Here is a 19548-nt window from a genome sequence, read left to right on the forward strand (position 1 = left end):
CCGTTACCTGTAGTCCACGGGATTTTTCGTGACCAAGTGTAGAGCATTAGAAACAACACTAGCCATGCCTTAACAGCTTAGGGCTACTGGGAACACGTCTTGGCCGTAGTAGGGTTAGTCCTCCTCATGTTCATCTGGCCAGAGCGAGAATGAGAAAAAGTGTGTAGAGAAGAAGAGGGGATGCATGATGGAGCTTTCCCTCCTCTCAGCCGAGTTCTCTTCCCTTTCCCAGCAGCCTCCTCAGTGCCGCCTTTACCTCCTTGTTTCTCAGAGTGTAGATGAGAGGGTTCACCATTGGCGTGACCACAGAGTAGAAGAGGGAAATGAATTTGCCCCGGCCCTGGTGGCTGGTCTTAGCCGGAAGGAGGTACCCGTAGATAGCTGACCCATAGAAGAGGAGCACCACCACCAGATGGGAAAGGCAAGTATTAAAGGCCTTTCTCTGTCCCTCAGCTGAGCGGATCTTCAGCACTGCCCGAGCTATGGAGCAGTAGGAGATCAGGATGATGCTCAGCGGGACGGCAGTGAAGAAGGCGCAGATACCATTGAGCACGGCCTCGTTGAGACTTGTGTCTCCACAGGCCAGTTTGATCATGGCAGGCACCTCACACAGGAAGTTGTCCACCCTCCGGTGCCCGCACAGTGGGAGCTGCAGCGTGAACGTTGACTGGATCACGGAGTTGCTCAAGCCGCCCAGCCATGCAATGGCAGCCAGCAGCCAGCAGAGCCGAGGGCTCACGATGACGGTGTAGCGCAGGGGCTGGCAAACTGCCACGTGGCGGTCGAATGCCATCACCACGAGCAGGATGCACTCGGTGGCCCCTAGCCAGAGGAAAACATAGAGCTGGATCACACAGCCAGCGTAGCTTATGGTCTTATCTGGTCCCCGTAAGTTGGTCAGCATTTGGGGGACCGAGCTGGTAGCAAAAGCGAGGTCCAGGGAGGAGAGGTTGCTGAGGAAGAAGTACATGGGGGTGTGGAGCCGGGCATCCAGGCAGGAGAGCAGGATGATGGTCGAATTCCCAACTAGGGTCAGCGAGTAAGAGAAGAGAATGACTACGAAAAAGACGATCTCCAGCTGGGGATGGTCAGATATACCCATCAGGATGAAGCCCTCTGAAAAGCTGTTGTTGGCCTCTGCCATTCTGCTTGTCCAGTCACTTGAAGAGTCTGTCCGGGGAGACGGCCACTTGCTGAGAGAAAAGCAAGTGAACAAGAAGGATAAGGCTGCTCTGCATGAGAGAGGGTCCAATAGTTTTCTGGGCATCAGATTTAAGTACCAATTTAATTTTTATGACCGCAAACGTTCGTGCAACCCCCACCCTCTATCGGTATCACATGAATGGAAATGTTGTGTCACCCAGATGGCGAACATGAGCTATTGCTGTAATGAAAGACGTGCCTTATGAAGAAGCAGGGCATTAGGGATCTTCAGTTCAGCACAGTGGTTACAAGGATGGAGGGAACTGACCTTAGAATTACATGTAGAAATTCTTTAAATACACATTTCCCTAGCCAAGGTTTTGATATGCTCAGGGGAGGGGGAAGCAGACCCGCTGTCTTCGGAAAAGCCCTCCAGAAGTTTCTGATGAACGTTTCTCCCTCTTCTACATCTCCCCCCCTCCATGGTGAAAACTCCCGATCCAGAAAGATGAAGTGTGAAGAAGAACATGATGAGTCTATAAAATCATGAAAAAAAAAAAAAAAAGGTGGAAGAGTGAATACAGACTTATTCACCAAACACAGAAGATACAAACATGTAAGTTAAGAGGAGCTAAAAGTAGGACTTCAAATAAACAAAGCTTCACATAAGCCTAAGTAAGTTTAGGTGGAACAGACTAAAGAAATAAACAGCACTTATCCAAAATGGGGTTATTTCAGCTAATCGGAACCCATTATTAGTAAAGGAAACTAGAAGATCTCAGAGGATATCCTTGACCCTTTGAGGTATAGGACCCCATGCTCATGTCTAAACTATGGAGTAAGTCTTACCATCTCACACACAAAAAATAGCTCTTGTTAATAATGGGCCCATTAGCATCTCCTTTCATTGGGTACGACCTAGGCTTTGTTGAAAATCATAAGCCAAAAGCCCTTTTACCTTCTTTAGTAAATAAAGCAAACCTGGGGTGCCTGGGTGGCTCAGTCGGTTAAGCGCCGACTTTGGCTCCGGTCATGATCACACGGTTCGTGGGTTCGAACCTCACGTCGGGCTCTGGGCTAACAGCTCAGAGCCAGGAGCCTGCTTCGGATCCTGTGTCTCCCTCTCTCCCTGCCCCTTCCCTGCTTGCTCTCTCTCTCTCTCTCTCTCAAAAATAGAATAAACATTTAAAGATTTTTAAAAACTAAATAAAACAAACTCGAGAAGAAAGCAGTCTTTGAGGCAGCTGTCCTCATCTGGACACTGAAGACTGGGAGCAAATTCTCTTCCTCTTTCTCTGGACCAAGATGTGTTCCACAGGAACCCTGGTTGCCACACCCAAAGAGCAAGCCTGCTGGGAGACGCTACTCAAGGGAAGTGTGCTGGTGTGTTTGCTACTTCCGGTGCACCAGGTGGTGGCCAGTTGGCCACATCTCTTGGCTAAAGACCCCGATAACTGTCCTTTCCGTCAATTAGTTGCCAAAATACTGGCAATCCGGATGATAGCTTCCGCCTAGAAGTCAGAAGGGACATCGCTTCTAATTGTAGGTTTAAGTCAGCAATAGCATCCCTCTAGTGAGTCAGGGATGGTAAGCATTTCAGAGGACTTTTCAACCCACCTCCATGCCTCTATGTTATACCTCAAGTGGAGGTGACTACTTATCTTTTTCATTTAAGGCTTAAGGTAGCTGGGGCGCCTGGGTGGCTCAGTCAGTTGAGGGTCCAACTTTGGCTCAGGTCATGATCTCGCGGTTGGTGAGGTCAAGCCCCGCATCGGGCACACTGCTGTCACCGCAGAGTCTGCTCCAGACCCCCTCTCCCAATCTTTCTGTACCCCTCCCCCGCCCACTCTCACCCTCCCCAAAATAAATAAACATTTAAAAAAAGAAGAATTTAAGGTAGCTGAGGAACTGAGCGACCATCTGAGGGCCAGCTCATCTTTCTCTTCGTAAGTTCTTCCTGAAGCCCATCTCACTACCTCTGGATAGAAGTGCCTCCCTCTTGTATCCCTCTAGGGGAAAGAAACAGACAGACACTGCTCATCTCCTTCCACAAACTGTCCGGTCTTTGGGTGTCTGGTGCTTTGTGGAAGCTCAGAGATGCCAAAATTTCTTCCAGACTGTGCTCTGTGCCTATGGAGTTTTTATCCCAAGAAGAAATCAGCCAAAACAGAAAAGAAAAAGCTGTACCGAGAGTGGGAAGCTATCAGCCTCAGCCCCCAGAAAGTGCAGAAGGAAATGCAAGACCAGCTAGACTCTTGGCCTGAGCTTGACAAACTCCCCAAGCCAACGTGACTGTAACTTCCAGTCTGAATTCAGCAACTCAACTGCTCTTCAGGGCACTTTCCTCCCTCGAAGGTCTCTTCCCTTGTTCCTATTTCTGTCATAATTTGGGAACGTTAAACTGATCCAGAACTACTGGCATTTTAAGAGAAGCCCAGAGAGGACAATATTGAACGCAAAGGGTACACAATTTATGGGGCAATTTAGGCGGGGGGTGGGGGGCACCCAGATGGAGGTTGCTTGCGTACGGAATGATTTCCAAGAATGGCTCCTATGATACATACATAGATGGTTACCATCCTGGCCTGCCTGTGGATTTGGACTGAATGTTCAGGATATTGAGAAAAGGAGCCAAGATCTGTGTCTCAAAAAGAATCCTGGATATTGTAATTTCCCACCTTTACCCAGTTTTCTGCCTGCTCTAAATCCCACAACTCTTCACTGACCACTTGTGGATTAGGTGCCGCATCTGGGATTGGGGTTGGCTGCCTCCTGTCATGGAAACTTGCTCCCGAGCTGCTGGCACTCCCCATTGGTGACTGTGTGTTCTGAGAATCCAAGCCTTGCTTTAATGTGAGCCCGAGCAATAAAGTGAAAGTGAGTCATCATCAACAAACAAACCCAATTGTAAATTGCCAATCCTGGTAGAGAGGTTTTTAGACGTGTTTTCGGTATTTCATTTATTTGGGAGGTCGTTGGCAGTGCTACTCTGGAGAGCCCGGTTTGTGCCTGACTATCTCGCATGAAAGTTCTAAGTGAATCTTTCTCGATGACCTGCTCAGAACGGGAAACAGGGTTTTCTGTGGAGAATGACACTGCGGCAGAATGGCCCGCAAGAACCCAAAACAAAACACACTTTGTGTAGGAGGGCAAAGTCTAAGGTGAAATACAATCAAAATCTCTCCAGTCAGAAGGTCTAAGGTATTTGATCAGATTAACAGGAATTTTATCCCCAAATCTTAGAATCCGAGAATTAGAGATGAGGGAGTTGGAATCTTAAACGGGTAAGATAGGACCAATAAGTGAGAAAGGTGACAGTTCAAAACTAAACTTGTGGGACGTGTAATGCCTAAGGGGCACCGCAGTTTAAAAATACTGAAATCTAAGAAATCAGTTATAAAGAGGAGTGAAGGGGGAAAATGCCGTCTGAAGGGGACTTTAACTTTTGACGTTCACATCAGGGAAGACAACCAAGTTTCCTTAAAATTGGTTTCTGATGCTCCTGTTAGAACAATCGTGGCTGCAGGGACCATGAGCCTGGCTCGGGTGGCAGTTCTAATGAGCATAGGATCTCACCAAATAGAACAAGGGCTAAACGCATGGCCACATATCACCCAGGTATACAAACTGAACACCTCAGACTGAGAATGGAACCGGCGGGATAAGCAGGGGGTTCCGGGAATAGCTCTCTAGGTTACGCGTCTCTGCAAGCTGGTGACAGTTCCTTGCAACGGCTGTCGTCAAAGGAAACCCAGAATGTTTGATGCGAGGGCCAGGGGGAGAGTGCTCTGCCTTGTGCTGCCTGGGCAGTTCCTTAGGGGAAGTTCTTACCTGATTTGCCTGACGGTTTAAAAGACACGGAACATGTGCAGAGTTCTACAGAGGAGGAAGCAGAAGGAACTAGATCCTATGGAGAACGGCTAAGAGGCTAACTCGTTTGAGAAGTGGGTGAAGGGAGGTTTGCTTTGGTTTTCCCTTCCAGTTAGTGTCTTCACGATAGTGAGGGGATTTTAAAGATGTGTGAGAGCAGGTGCTCTCCTTATGTGTGAAAAGCAAACTAGGCTTAAATTAAAAGCAAGAGATATTATGACTGGACATTTTTAGATTTCAGCACGATAACACATGGGAGAAAAAGATGGGCTTAGAGATTTGCCTGCCTGAGGGCACAGGACTGTACCGAAGCCTTCCATGACCTTCTTCTGCTGAGGATGCTGTTCTTAGGACACAGGTATGTATGCTAAAGTGTTTCATTTTGTTTTTTTAATCCTCATAGTTGAGAATTTCCCAGGTCCTCTCCTGGACCATTTTAGAAATGACTTTGTTAGGGGCACCTGGGTGGCTCGGTCGGTTAAGTGTCTGACTTCGGCTCAGGTCATGATCTCACGGTTTGTGAGTTCAAGCCCTGCGTCGGGATCCGTGCTGACAGCTCAGAGCCTGGAGCCTGCTTCGGATTCTGTGCCTCCCTCTCTCTGACCTCCCTCCCTTGCTCACGCTCTGTCTCTGTCTCTCTCTCAAAAATAAATAAACATTAAAAAAAAAAAGAAGAAGGAAAAGAAATGACTTTGTCAAAGAGGTCCTCACGTGTAGTTTCAAAACTTCCCTTCACAGCTCGAATATTTCCCCCTCCCATCTCTTCTCTCAGCTGATGGACAAGGTCACAAACGGGCTCGGGGCTCTGTTACCATGTTACTTCCAACCTTTCTCCTGTGGGAAGATTCCAAGACCTGTGCCTTTAAAAAGCGATTCGTTCCATACTCTCTCTTTTCTCCTTCCTTTCCCCATCGTTTTTCCCTTTTCGCCTCTCTTCCATATACTCTGAAGTCTCTATTCATAAAAGCCTGCAGATTTTCATGGAAATATACCTTTGGCTTCAGGGCTCTCCCAAATCCCATCACGCTGTCCTTGGTGGATCAAATGAGAGGGTGATGATCAGAGAGGACGATGTGCCATGTGGCTGCTCCTTGCCCACGAGTTGGGAGCGCAGGCTTTTAACCCTGGGGCCGGCCTTGGCCATCTGAGAAGCACAGGCCCTGCTGCCTGGAAGCCTGGCTGGTTCTGGCTCCTTCTGCAGAGCCCAGGGGGGCACAAGCATCCCCCAAAGGCAATTAGCACTAAGCACCGGCGTGGCCAGCAAACAGGGCGGTGGGGGCAGGGGGGAGCTGTCCCTGAAGAACCCTCTCCATCTTTCACCTCAGGCCCGTCCCAAACACACATTACTAACTAATGAGTAATAAGAATTACCACACTCCTTAAATGGTTACTAAGGATATAATTTTGTCCCTTTTAAGGTACGTTCATATGATCTCAGTTGTTAAAATGCTTTCCTTTTTTTTTCTTTTTTTTAGTGTTTATCCACTTTTTTTTTAATTTTTTTTTAACATTTATTTATTTTTGAGACAGAGAGAGACAGAGCATGAACGGGGGAGGGGCAGAGAGAGAGGGAGACACAGAATCGGAAGCAGGCTCCAGGCTCTGACCACACAGCTAATACGAAGTGGAACTGGTGTATGAACCCAGGTAATCAAATTCCTGAGTCACTGCTCTGACTACCAAAAAATCCCACAATGAACACCAAACTCATGATAATGGTTAAATTTGGAGAGAGAAGGAATGGAATAAGAATGGGAAGTGGTACACATGATCTTCAATTATACTTGTTAGATTTTATTTAATTGGGTAGTAGGTGCAAAGGTGTTCATTATATTATTCTACATAGATTTTTTTCTATGTATATTTTGTTATTTTCATAATTTAAATTAAAAAAAAATTTTAACATTTATTTATTTTTGAGACAGAGAGAGACAGAGCATGAGTGGGGGAGGGGCAGAGAGAGAGGGAGACACAGAATCAGAAGCAGGCTCCAGGCTCTGAGCCATCAGCCCAGAGCCTGACACGGGGCTCGAACTCACGGACCGCGAGATCGTGACCTGAGCTGAAGTCGGACGCTCAACCGACTGAGCCACCCAGGCGCCCCCATAATTTAAATTTTTGAGAAAATATTAAGCATTTACTGCAACCAGTTGGAAAAGAGATACAAGAGAGAATCCAATTACTGGTGTGGCTCATATGAAACAGTAGAATATAAAAAATATAAAATACAAATTTTAAGAAGGAAAATAAAAGAGACATAGTAGAACTAATATAAAACAACTATATAGCAGTAAATCTGAAAATCTAGATGAAATTACTAAATTTCTGGAGGAAGATGAAATGCTGAAATTGGCACATGACAGAAAATAGAATTTAATCATTGAAGAAGTTGAAAGAGTAAACAGTAACGTCCTACCAAAAGAACTCTAGGCTTTGAATTCCCTCATTTGCTGGTCTTCAAAACTGTCTTGAGCATTCTTGACCTTTTGCTCTTTCACATACATTTTCAATTTTTTAAAGTTTGTTTATTAATTTTGAGAGAATGAGAACACGAGCAGGGGAGGGGAGAGGGAGGGAGAGACAGAATCCCAAGCAGGCTCTGCACTGACAGCACAGAGACCCTTGCAGGGCTTAGACTCATGAAACTGTAAGATCATGACCTGAGCCAGGTCAAGAGTCAGATGCTTAATGGACTGAGCCACCCAGGGGCCTCCAATTTTTTTTTTTTAAGTAGGCTTTACACCCAGCATAGAGTCCAATGGAGGGCTTGAACTCAGGACCCCTAGGTCAAGACCTGAGCTGAGATCAAGAGTCAGTTGCTCAACTAACTGAGCCATCCAGGGGCCCCTCACATACATTTTTAAATCAGCCTTTTCAGATTTCAAAATAAGCCCTGTTGGTATTGTGAATAGAATTGTATTAAATTTGTAAATTAACTGAGAAGAATCAACTCTGCGAGTCTGAGTCATCCCATCTGTGATGAGAGTTTTTATAAGTCTTTAATGTGCTTTAATTATGACATCTTTTTTTCCATAAAGGTCTTGCACATCTTTTGTTAGATTAGTCACTGAATAATATCTTTTTTGCAATAATTGTATAAACGTTCTAACTTTGCTGGTATATAGGAAAGTAATTGATTTATACACTGATCCTCTATCCAGCAAGATGCTAACTTTAGCTGTTTATTCTCTTGGATTCCATATAACTGTAGGCAGTTACATAATCTGCTAATAAAAATAGCTTTATTTATTTTTACTTTCAGTGAGAGTGATTTTTTTCTTTTAAAAATTTTAACACATGTATAGTCTTTCTGTGCTGATAGTGCTCTCACAACCATGGTGAACGTTCCTAAAACCTGCCGGACTTTCTGAAAGAAACGTGGCAAGCACCAACCCCACAAAGTGACACAGTACAAGAAAGGCAGATTCTCTTTATGCCCAGGGGAAGCGGCGTTGTGACAGGAAACAGAGTGGCCATGGTGGGCAAACTTAGCTGATTTTCTGGAAAAAGGCTAAAACTACAAAGAAGAATGTGCTGAGGCTTGAATGTGTTGAACCCAACTGCAGATCTAAGAGAATGCTGGCTATTAAGAGATGCAAGCATTTTGCACTGGGAGGAGATAAGAAGACAAAGTCCCAAGTGATCCAGTTCTAAGCTTCATATTTTGTTACATTATGAAGATAATAAAATCTTGAGGTTATGTTCACTTCAAAAAAAAAAAAAGATTTAACACATGTATAGATTTGGGTAATAATCACCATACCCAGGACACAGAATCGTTCAGTCACCCCCCAGAACTCCCTCCTGCTATCCCTTTGGAGTCACCCCCCACAACCCATTGACGCTGGCAGCCACTGATCTGCTCTCCAACCCTACAGAGATGAAAATATCATATAAATTGTCTTTTTTAATAATATCACCTAAGTGGAATTTTACTGTATGTAACCGTTTGAACTAGTACAATGCTCTTGAGATTCATCCAAGTTGTCATGTGTACCAAAAGTTTGTTCCTTTTTATTCCTGACTAACATTCTACTGTACAAATGTACCACAGTTTGTCCATTTATCTGTTGTGGTTGTTTTCAGTTTATGGTGATGATGAAGGGAAGTTCTGTACGTATTTGTGTTCCGGTTTTTGTGGGAGCATGTTTTTATTCCCCTAGGGTAGGTACACAGGAGTGAGATTTCTGGGTCACACTGTAAGTGTATGTTTAACTTTATAGTAAATTGCCAAATGATTTTCCAGAATGGTTGTATCATTTTGCATTCCTAGCAGTGATGTATGACCTCTCCAGTTGCTCCACACGTTTGCTACTGCTTGGTATTTTATTTTTATTTTAGCCATTCTCATAGGTGTGTAGTGATAGCTTATCCTAGTTTTCATTTGCATTTCCCTAATAGCTAATGATGTCGAACATCCTTTTTTGTATCATTTGCTGTTCTTATATCCTCTTTGGTGAAGTGTCTGTTCATGACTTTTGCCCATTTTTAAATTAAATTTCTGGTAAGATAATTGCAGATTCACACACAGTTATAAGAAATCATATAGAGAGACTCATGTACTCTTACCTAGTTTCTTTTAGTCATAACAGGATGCAGAACTATATATATATAGTACATTCTCACAAGTCAGAAGTTGCGGTACAACCCACCAATCTTATTCACAGTTCCCCCATTTTACTTGCAATTATGTGTGTGGTGTGTACGCAGGTGTGTATGTATATTTAGTTCTCTACAATTACATCACATGTGTAGGTTAGTATGTCCTCCACTACAGTCAAGATAAAGAACAGTTCCATTAACATAAGGATTCCAGAGGTTGCCTTTTTATAACCATACCCACCTACCTCCTGCTCCCTTAACCCCTTGTAACCACCAATCTGTTCAGCATCTGTAAAATTTTGCCACTTCAAAAACTTAATATAAATGGAGCCATATAGTATAGGACCTTTTGGGATTGGCTTTCACCACTCAGCATAATTTATTGGGGATTCATCCAACTCTTTGCAGGTTTGCAAGCATTGGTGGCTCATTCCTTTTCACTGCTGAATAGTAGTCCATAGTATTTAAATAGTTAAACCATGATTTAACTATTCACCTGTTGAAAGACATGTGGACTGTTTCCAGTTTTTGGCTATATGAATATAGATGTTATTAGTATTTGCATATGTTTTTTGTCTAAATATAAGGGTTTTGTGTTGTGTTTACTTTTATTTACATTCATTTTATGCAGAATTTACTCCTGGGCTGTAAGTTTTTGTTTCTTCGGTTTCTTCTAGGGTATCTTTTACTTCTCAGTAACCTCCTTTCCTGGTTTCCAAAACTCTGCTCTTTTTCAGTAAGGATCATCTCAATATGCCAGGGAGAGTTTATGTATGGGTTAATCTGACCATCAGCCCTGTAAATTCTATACTGTATCTTGGGGGCTTTGTTCACTAGGATGTGCTCAATGACCAGAGAATCTACATCTAAACACTTAAGTTCAGCATCACTCTATGAATTTGTACGCATGTGCAGTAAAAATTCAGCACTCTTTTTGGGCCACTGACCCTGTGTCCAGCCCCAGAGTTTGGCCTGGCTACACCTACCAATTCCACCACTGTAGTGATGGAATGGCACGCATCGTTTCTGCAAAGTGGCATCTTTCAGACACTTGGTGGCTTTTCGGGGATGTATGCCTTTGGTAGCCTAAGCAGTTTCACACGTGTTCTTAAAGTGAACAAAGATCTGAATCTCCTGATTTGCATGATCTTGTAGGGTTTTCTGGGTCAAGTGAATAGCGAGACATTTTCAGAGATCACCTCAAGCCATTAAGGTTTTATTTTTCGGGATGAATGCCCAAGACTTTAATTGCTGGTTCTTACGGTAGTTGCATGTTTAGTTTCATAGGCAACTATCAAGATGTTTTCCAGAGTGGCTGTATCATTTTGTACTACCTTCACCAACATATGCGATCCAGTTCCTCCATATTATCGCCAGCATTTGATGTTGTCACTACTTCTTATTCTGGGCATTCTGACATGTGTGCGGTGATATCACACTGTGGTTCTAATTTCATTTCCCTGATGGCTAACAATGGTGAACCTCTTTCAGTTGCTAACTTTCCATCTGCATATCCTGTTGTCTATGTCTTTTGCCCACTTTAAAATTGGACTGTTCGCTTATTGTTCAGTTTTGAGATTTCCTCATATATTCTAGATACAAGCCCTCTGTCAGATAGGTGGTCTGCAAATATTTTCTCCTGTCAATAGCTTGTCTTTTATTCTTATTTTTATTATTTAAAAATTGTTATTATTGTTATTACTATTATTATTATTATTAGAGAGAGAGAGTTTGTGAGTGGAGGAGGGGGGGCGGAAAGAGAGAGAGAAAAATCCCAAACGGGCTCCATGTTCAGCACAGAGCCCAATATAGGACTCGATCCCATGACCCTGGGATCACGACCAGAGCTGAAATCAAGAGTCGGATGCTCAATCGACGGAGCCACCCAGGCGTCCCTTATTCTTATTTTTTATAACACCTTTATCAATATAATTCACACATGATGCAATTTACCTATTTAAAGTGTGAGACTGATAGATTTTGGTATATTCACAGAGCTGGACAAACCATCTTCATAATCAATTTTAGCACATTTTCATAATCACGGAAAGAAACTTCATACCTATTGCCATTTTGACCCAACCTTCCCACCCACACCCAAGCTCTAGGCAACAACCAGTCTACTTTCTGTACAGATCTACTTATTTTGAACGTTTCATGTAAAAGGATTCGTATAATATGTGGTCCTTTGTGACCGGTTTCTTTCAATTGGCATAATGTTTTCAAGGTTTACCCATGTTATGACATAAATCAGTATTTCATTCCTGTTTTTTTTTTTTTATTTTAGAAAGAGAGAGCGTGTTCATGCAAAAGTAGGGGGAGGGGAAGTGGGAAAGAGCAGGCTCCATGCCAGAGCGCAGCTTGACGCAGGGCTCAATCCCACGACCCTGGCATCCTGACCTGAGCCAAAATCAAGAGTTGGACGTTCAACTGACTGAGCCACCCAGGCACCCCCGTACTCCATTCCTTTTATTTCTGATTAACATTTACATTGTTTCCACTTCTGGCTGTTGTGAATAATACTGCTATGAACATTTGTGAATAGGTTCTTGTGTGGACATGTTTTCACTTCTTTTGGATACATACCTAGTTTTGGAATTATTGGGTCAGACAGATGTTTAACCTTTTGAGGAACTACCAGTTTCTTTTCCAAAGCAGTCTTCTCATTATTTTAACAGTGACTTTCATGTGAAATTTAAAAATTTTAACAGAATCCAATATATTTGTTTTTTTATTTTATGGACTGTGTTCTAACATCATGTCTAAGAATTCTTTGCTTAATTCCAAGGTCACAAGATTTCCTCCTATTTTCTTCTAGAAGTTGTAGAGTTTTAGATTTTACAGTTAGGACTGTAACCAATTTGGGGTTAACTTTTATATAAGCTATAAGGTTTACATGGAGGTTCTTTTTTTCCATAAGGATGTCCAATTCTTCCAAAATCATTCATTGAAAAGACTGTCCTTTATCTACTAAATTGTTTTTGCACCTTTGTCAAATATAATTTGGCCACAGACATAGAGATTCCAGGAAAAGAAAACTACCCACTAATGTTCCTTATGCATATAGATGCAAAAAATCCTCAACAAAATACTAACAAACTGGGGCGCCTGGGTGGCTCAGCTGGTTGAGCGTCCGACTTCAGCTCAGATCATGATCTCACAGTCCGTGAGTTTGAGCCCTGAGTCAGGCTCTGTGCTGACATCTCAGAGCCTGGAGCCTGCTTCGGATTCTGTGTCTCCCCTTCTTTCTGCCCCTCCCCTGCTCATGCTCTCTCTCTGTCTCAAAAATAAATAAAAACATTAAGCATTAAAAAAAAATACTAACAAACTGAGTCCGACAGCATATTAACAAGATTATATAGCATAACTAAGTAGAACTTATTCCCTGAATGCAAGGGTGACTCAACATAATGTTGAATTACATATAATGCAATTCACTACATTATAAAGTAAAGGGAAGAAATGAATGATGCAGTAAAACCATTAGATAAAACCCAATACCCTTTCATGATAAAAACACTTAACAGACTAGGAATGGAAGGGAACTTCCTCAACATGATAAAGGGGTAATAATGATGATGATGATAATAATAATAATAATAATAATAATAATAATAATATCCCACAGCCAACATCATGCTCAATGGTAAAAGACTAAAAGCTTTCTGCCAAAAATAAGAATCAAAGTAAAGATGCACAGTTTCATCACTGATATTTAGCATTTTACTGAAAGTTCTATGGTAAATCAAGAGGCACGAAAAAGAAATAAAAAGCATTCATATTGGAAAGGAAGAAATAAATCTTTCTCTATTCATAGATGATAGGATCCTATATATAGAAAATCCCAAAGAATCCACATAGAAATCACTATAAATAATAAACAATCCAGCAAAGTTTCAGGATACAAGATCAACATAGAAAAATTAGTTGTGTTTGTATATACCAGCAATGAATAATATAAAAAAGAAATTAAGAAAACAATTCAATTTACAATAACATCCTAAAGAATAAAATACCTAGGTATAAATTTAACAAAAGAGATGAAAGACTTCTATGCTAAAAACTATAAGGTATATATATAAATTAAATAGAATTTAATTAATAAAATAAGTTAAAGAAGATATAAATGAAACAGAAGACACCCTGTGTTCATGGATTAGAAAACTTTACACTGTTAATATGGCAGTACACCCCAAAGCTATCTACAGATTCAGTGCAATCCCTGTCAAAATTTCAATGGTCTTTTTGCAGAAATGGAGAAGCCAATCCTCAAATTCATATGGAATTGCAAGGGATCCTGATTAGCCAAAACAGCCTAAAAAAAAAGTTGGAGGATTCACACTTCCCAATTTCAAAACATACTATAATTCAAAATGATGTGGTACTGACATAAGCATAGACATGTAGACTGCTAGAATAGCATCGAGACTCCAGAAATACACCCCTTTATCTATGGTCAACTGATTTTCAATAAAGACCACAAGACCATTCAATGGGGGAAAGAACGGTTTCTTCAACAAATGGTGCTGGGACAACTGGATAGCCACATGCCAAACAAAAACAAAAACCCCTACTTCACATCATACACAAAAATTAATGAAAATGGATCCATGACCTAAATATAAGAGCTAACAGTATAAAACTTTTAGAAGAAAATATACGGGTAAATCTTTGTGACCTTGGATTTGTCAATGGGTTTTTAGACATGATACCAGAAGCAAAAGCAACAAAAGAAAAAATAAACTGGAACTTATAAAAATTCTTAAAATTTGTGTATCAAAGGACTTCATCATGAAAGTGAGAAGAAAACCTACATAAGGAAAGAAGATACTTGTAAATCATATATAGGGTATGGGTTTAATATCCAGACTATATAAGGAACTTCCACAACTCAAAAACAAAAAGATAACCCAAGTTTTTTTTTTTTAAGTTTATTTAAGAGAGAGAGAGGGAGACAGTGAGAATTCCAAGCAAGCTCTGCAATGTTAGTGTAGAGCCTCATGTGGGGTTCAAACCCACAAATCGTGAAATCATGACCTGAGCCAAAAATAAGAGCCAGATGCTTAAACAACTGAACCACGCTGGTGCCCTAAAAACCCAAGTTTTAAATGGCCCAAGGACTTGAATAGACATGTCTCCAAAGAAGAGAAATGGCTAACAAGCACATGACAAGATGCTCAACATCATTAGTCATTGGGAAAATGCAAATCAAACTACAGTGAAATATCACTTCACATTCATTCAGATGACAATAGTAATAATAATAATAATTAATAATAATAATATAAACTAGGTAAATAGTAAATGTTGGTAAGGATGTAGAGAAATTGGACTTGTATATGGCTGTATATGGCTGGTGAGAATGTAGAATAGTTCAGCCGCTATAGAAAAGTTTGTTCCCAATAATAAAACATCGAATTACCAAATGATCTGATAGTTCCACTCCTAGGTGTATAAGCCTCCCCTCAACTAAAACATTCAAACAAATGTTCACACATGCATGTTTATAGGAGCACTGTTCACATTAACCAAGAAGTAGAAAAACTCAAATGTTCATCAGCAGCTGAAAAGATAAATTGTGGTATATAAATACTATGAAATATTATTCAGCCGAAAAAGCAAGGAAGTGCTGATATGCGCTACAATATGGATGAACTACAGAAACATTATGCTAAAGGGAAAAAAGCCAGACCCCAAAGGTCACATATCGTATGACTCCATTTACATTAAATAGTCAGGATAGATAAATCCACTAAGGCAAAAAGCAAGCTTATGGTTTCCAGGGACTGTGAGAAGGGAAGAACGGGGAGTAAGTACCTAATGGATACAGGGTTTTCTTTGGGGATGATTAAAATGCTTAGGAGCTAGATAGAGGTGGTAGGTGCACAACATTGTGAATGTTTAAAAAAAATGCTAACGTTCATTCATTTTTTGATAGAGAGAGACAGAGCATAAGTGGGGGAGGGGCAGAGAGCGGAGGAGACAGAATCTGCAGCAGGCTCCAGGCTCTGAACTGACAGCACAGAGCCCGATGCAGGGCTTGAACTCACAGACCGTGAGATCATGACCTGAGCTGAAGTCAGACACTTAACCAACTGAGCCACCCAGGCGCCCCGAGAATGTTTTAAATGCGACTCGGATGTTCAGTTTAAAATAGTTACTTTTGTTTAATGTGAATGTCACCTACTAAAAAGTTGCCTATACAAAAACTTGTCATGTTTATATGGGTCTATTTCTAGACTCTTTATTCTATTCCATTGATCTATGTGTCTATCCCTTGACAATACCACAGTGTTTTGATTAATGGGGCTTTAGAAAAAGTCTTATAATCAAGTGATGTGATTCCTTCAAATCTTTATTATTTTTCACAACTCTTTAGACTACTCTAGTTCCTTTACCTTTCCATCTTACGTTAAATCCATTGATCAGTCAGGGGAGAACTGACATCTTTACTATGTTGAGTCTTCCCAATTCATGAACATAGTATGTCTCTCTATTTATTTAGGACTTCTTTGATTTATTTCACCAATGGTTTGAAGTTCTCAACATACATATATGGTTTTTAAGAGTTATACATAAAGATTTCATTCTTTGAAGCTATTGTAAATGATACTGTTCCCAGTGCATAGAAATAGGATTTTTTTCATTAACTTTGCATCCTGTGATCTCACTGAATTTAATTATTCTAGAAATTTTTGTAAGGTCTTAGGATTTTCTACATTGACAATCACATCTTTTCTGAATAGACAGTGTATTGATTTTTCCTTTCCAATCTGGATGTTTTATATTTCCTTTCCTTTTTCCAAATAGATTTTGTCAATGTTTATTTATTTTTGAGAGGGGGCAGGGAGAGAGAGAGAAGAGGCAGAAAGAGGGAGAGAGAGAATCCCAAGCAAGCTCTGTGCTGTTAGCACAAAGCCTGATGTGGGGCTCAAAGTGACGAACTGTGATATCATGACCTGAGCCAAAATCAAGAGTCAGACACTTAACTGACTGAGCCCCCCATATTACCCTTTATATTTTCTTTTCTTTCATTATTGGACTGGCTAAGATTTCTGGTAGGACGCTGCATAGGAATAGTAGGAGTGGGGATTCTTGTCTTAGTCCTGATCTCAGGGAGAAAGCATTTAATTTCTGGCAATTCAGCATGATTAGGCATTGTTTTTTTAAAATAGATGCTTTTTTACACGTTGAAGAAGTTCCATTCCATTCCTAATTTGCTGATAGTTTTTATCATAAATAAATGTTTTATGTTTGTCTCTATCTTTACTACAGTGTTCACTTTCGGATTTCTAGTTGTGTTGAGATCAAGGGATATGAGAGAAAATAAATTGTAAACTCACAATCAATCCAGTGATACTTTGAATTCCGGTGCTTTTAGCCAAATCACCTCCTGCTGTTGGCTCTTTGTAGTCCTAAAACAGCGTCTTCAAGCATTTTATCCAAGTTTTATAGTTGTTTCTACGTGAGAGAAAAGAAGAGACATGCTCACTCCATCTTACCTAGAACTGGAACCCCAATACCGATAGTGTTGTTTCTGCCTTTCTAATCCTTAACATTTTGCTTCTTTTCTCTATTATTGGTTCTCCCTTCAGATTGGTTCTCCCTAGTCCCTGCCTCCACAGACTTCCTAAATTAGTTTCTTTTCAAAGCCTTTACTTCATCTTTCTTTCTGTCTACACTCTGCCCTGTTGCATCTGTTAGTTACCGAGAAGCCTACTTATCACTCTCCACTTTACTCCCCTTCTTAGTCAAGTTTTAAATTGAGCTATAAGTCACTTACTATAAAACTCACCATTGTAAAGACTATAACTCAGTGGTTTTATTAGCATATTCACAATTCGTCCCCACTATTTAATTCCAGAACATTTGCTTCACCTCAAAAAGAAACGCTGTATCCGTTAGCCATCACCCTCCATTCTCTTCCAGTTCCCAGCCCCTATCAACAACTCGTCTGTCTTCTGTCTCCAAGGTTTTGCCTATACTGGATATTTCATAAGACATGGGATCTTTTGTACCTGGATCCCTTCACTTAGTGCGGTTTCAAGGTCTCTATGTTGTATGATGCATCAGAACTTCATTTCTTTTTATTGATAAATAATGTTCCATTACACACACACACACACACACACACACACACATCACTTTATCCATTTACCCAATGATGGACATTTTGGGTTGCTTCTAGTTTGGGGCTACTGTGAATAATGCTGCTATGTATATTTTATACAAGTTTTCGTGTGGACACAGGTTTCCATTTATCTTGTGTAGATACTTAGGAGTGTAATGATTGTGTCAAATGGCAATTCTATGATTAGCTTTTTGAAGGGTGGTCACAGTGTTTTCTATAGTGGTTGAAACATTTTACCTTCTCACCAGCAGTAAATGAGAGTTCCAATTTCTCCATATCCTCAATAACACTTGTTATTATCTGACTTCTTTATTATATAAGCCATGCTCATAGATAGGAGTTGTATCTCATTGTGCATTTGATTTGCATTTCCCGGATGTCTAATGATGTTCAGTGCCTTTTTGTGTGCTGATGGGCCATCTATATATCTTATTCTGAGAAATGTCTATTCAGATTCTTTGCCTTTAGAAAAACTGGGCTGTCTTTCCATTATAAAGTTTCTTTCAGATAGTGGTAAATAATGTTGCTTAAGTTTCTGATAATTTTGGGGCTAATGGCTGTGAAAATTTCAGATGTAGACAAAAAAAAAAACCTTCTCATCTTGTGGCAAGTAGAATACAATTGCTTATATGCTAAAGTGCTTACAATTTTTAAAGTAGTTTCTTTTGTGTCTCAATGTATTATTAAGAGTATATCTACAGGGGCGCCTGGGTGGCTCAGTCGGTTAAGCGGCCGACTTTGGCTCAGGTCATGATCTCACGGTCCGTGAGTTCGAGCCCCGCGTCGGGCTCTGTGCTGACAGCTCAGAGCCTGGAGCCTGTTTCAGATTCTGTGTCTCCCTCTCTCTGACCCTCCCCTGTTCATGCTGTGTCTCTCCCTGTCTCAAAAATAAAATAAAAATGTTAAAAAAAAAAGAGTATACCTAAAATTCTTTCCTCTGCCTTTAATATTCTAATCATTTCTAAATCCCTAAGATTAATTAATAAGTAAAAATACTGGATGTGCCCTTCAAATGTAGGTGTTAATGTCCACTCCCAAATTAGTAGAATGCCTAAGTCAATTCACATTAATTTTTTTTTTTTTTTTTTTTTTTTTTTTTTTTTTTTTAGAGAGCCAGCAGGGGAGGGGCAGAGAGAGAAGACAAAGAATCTTAGGCAGGTTCCATGGTTAGCCTGGAGCACAACACGGGGATCGATTTCACAACCCTGAGATCATGGCCTGAGCCAAAATCAAGAGGTAGACACTTAACCGACTGAACCACCCAGGCACTGCTCACATCTATTTTTAAAATTTAATATTAAGTTAGTCGAGGTATGTTTTTCCTATTCTGTCTTACAGGAGCTGAAGCTGGACTTGAAGATAAGGCAGAGTGGGAAACTGGCCTTGGAAAACCAATCAGCCACCCAAATGAAAATGACATAAACGTATACAAATTATGTACCTAAGCAATGTAAAGAAATGTAGAAAATTCCCTCTTTATCCCCAATCCATCATTCTTTAGAAGGAAAAGACAAAACCAAAAAAGTTTGCGAATATAAAATCCCAACATGTAAAACAACGACATATAGAAAGTGCTCAGTAAATATTTGCCCAACGTTGAATGAATGAATGAACATTCACAGTGCATATCTTTCTAGAAGCTTCAGGGGGCAAACAACCCCACGCAGAAATAAGGAAAGAGCAAGTTTTCGAAGCAGGTCAATTTAAGTGTCAGTATGGGAGTTACAGGGGATAAACAGTAGGCTAACGTACCAGGAATTCTAGTAGCAATAACGGTTGGTTAAGTAGGTTTTATAAATGAT

The 19548-nt window shown here is 40.8% G+C and overlaps 1 protein-coding gene and 1 pseudogene across 1 annotated transcript in view; one reads left to right on the forward strand and one right to left on the reverse strand.

Moving 5' to 3' along the window:
• Positions 1-19548, reverse strand: part of LOC122210371 (olfactory receptor 2C1) — a 22470-nt gene continuing 2922 nt past the window's right edge. Inside the window, exons 3-5 of the mRNA XM_042923096.1 lie at positions 16959-17076; positions 1472-1679; positions 1-1193 (exon numbers count right to left, since the gene is read on the reverse strand). Of these exons, the coding sequence (XP_042779030.1) occupies positions 206-1144 (939 nt within the window). The 5' untranslated portion in view covers positions 1145-1193; positions 1472-1679; positions 16959-17076 and the 3' untranslated portion in view covers positions 1-205. The remainder of the gene's footprint in view (positions 1194-1471; positions 1680-16958; positions 17077-19548) is intronic.
• On the forward strand, positions 8349-8673 carry LOC122210372 (annotated as a pseudogene).

The sequence above is a fragment of the Panthera leo genome, chromosome E3 (assembly GCF_018350215.1).
Source record: "Panthera leo isolate Ple1 chromosome E3, P.leo_Ple1_pat1.1, whole genome shotgun sequence".
In the NCBI taxonomy this organism is placed as follows: domain Eukaryota; kingdom Metazoa; phylum Chordata; class Mammalia; order Carnivora; family Felidae; genus Panthera; species Panthera leo.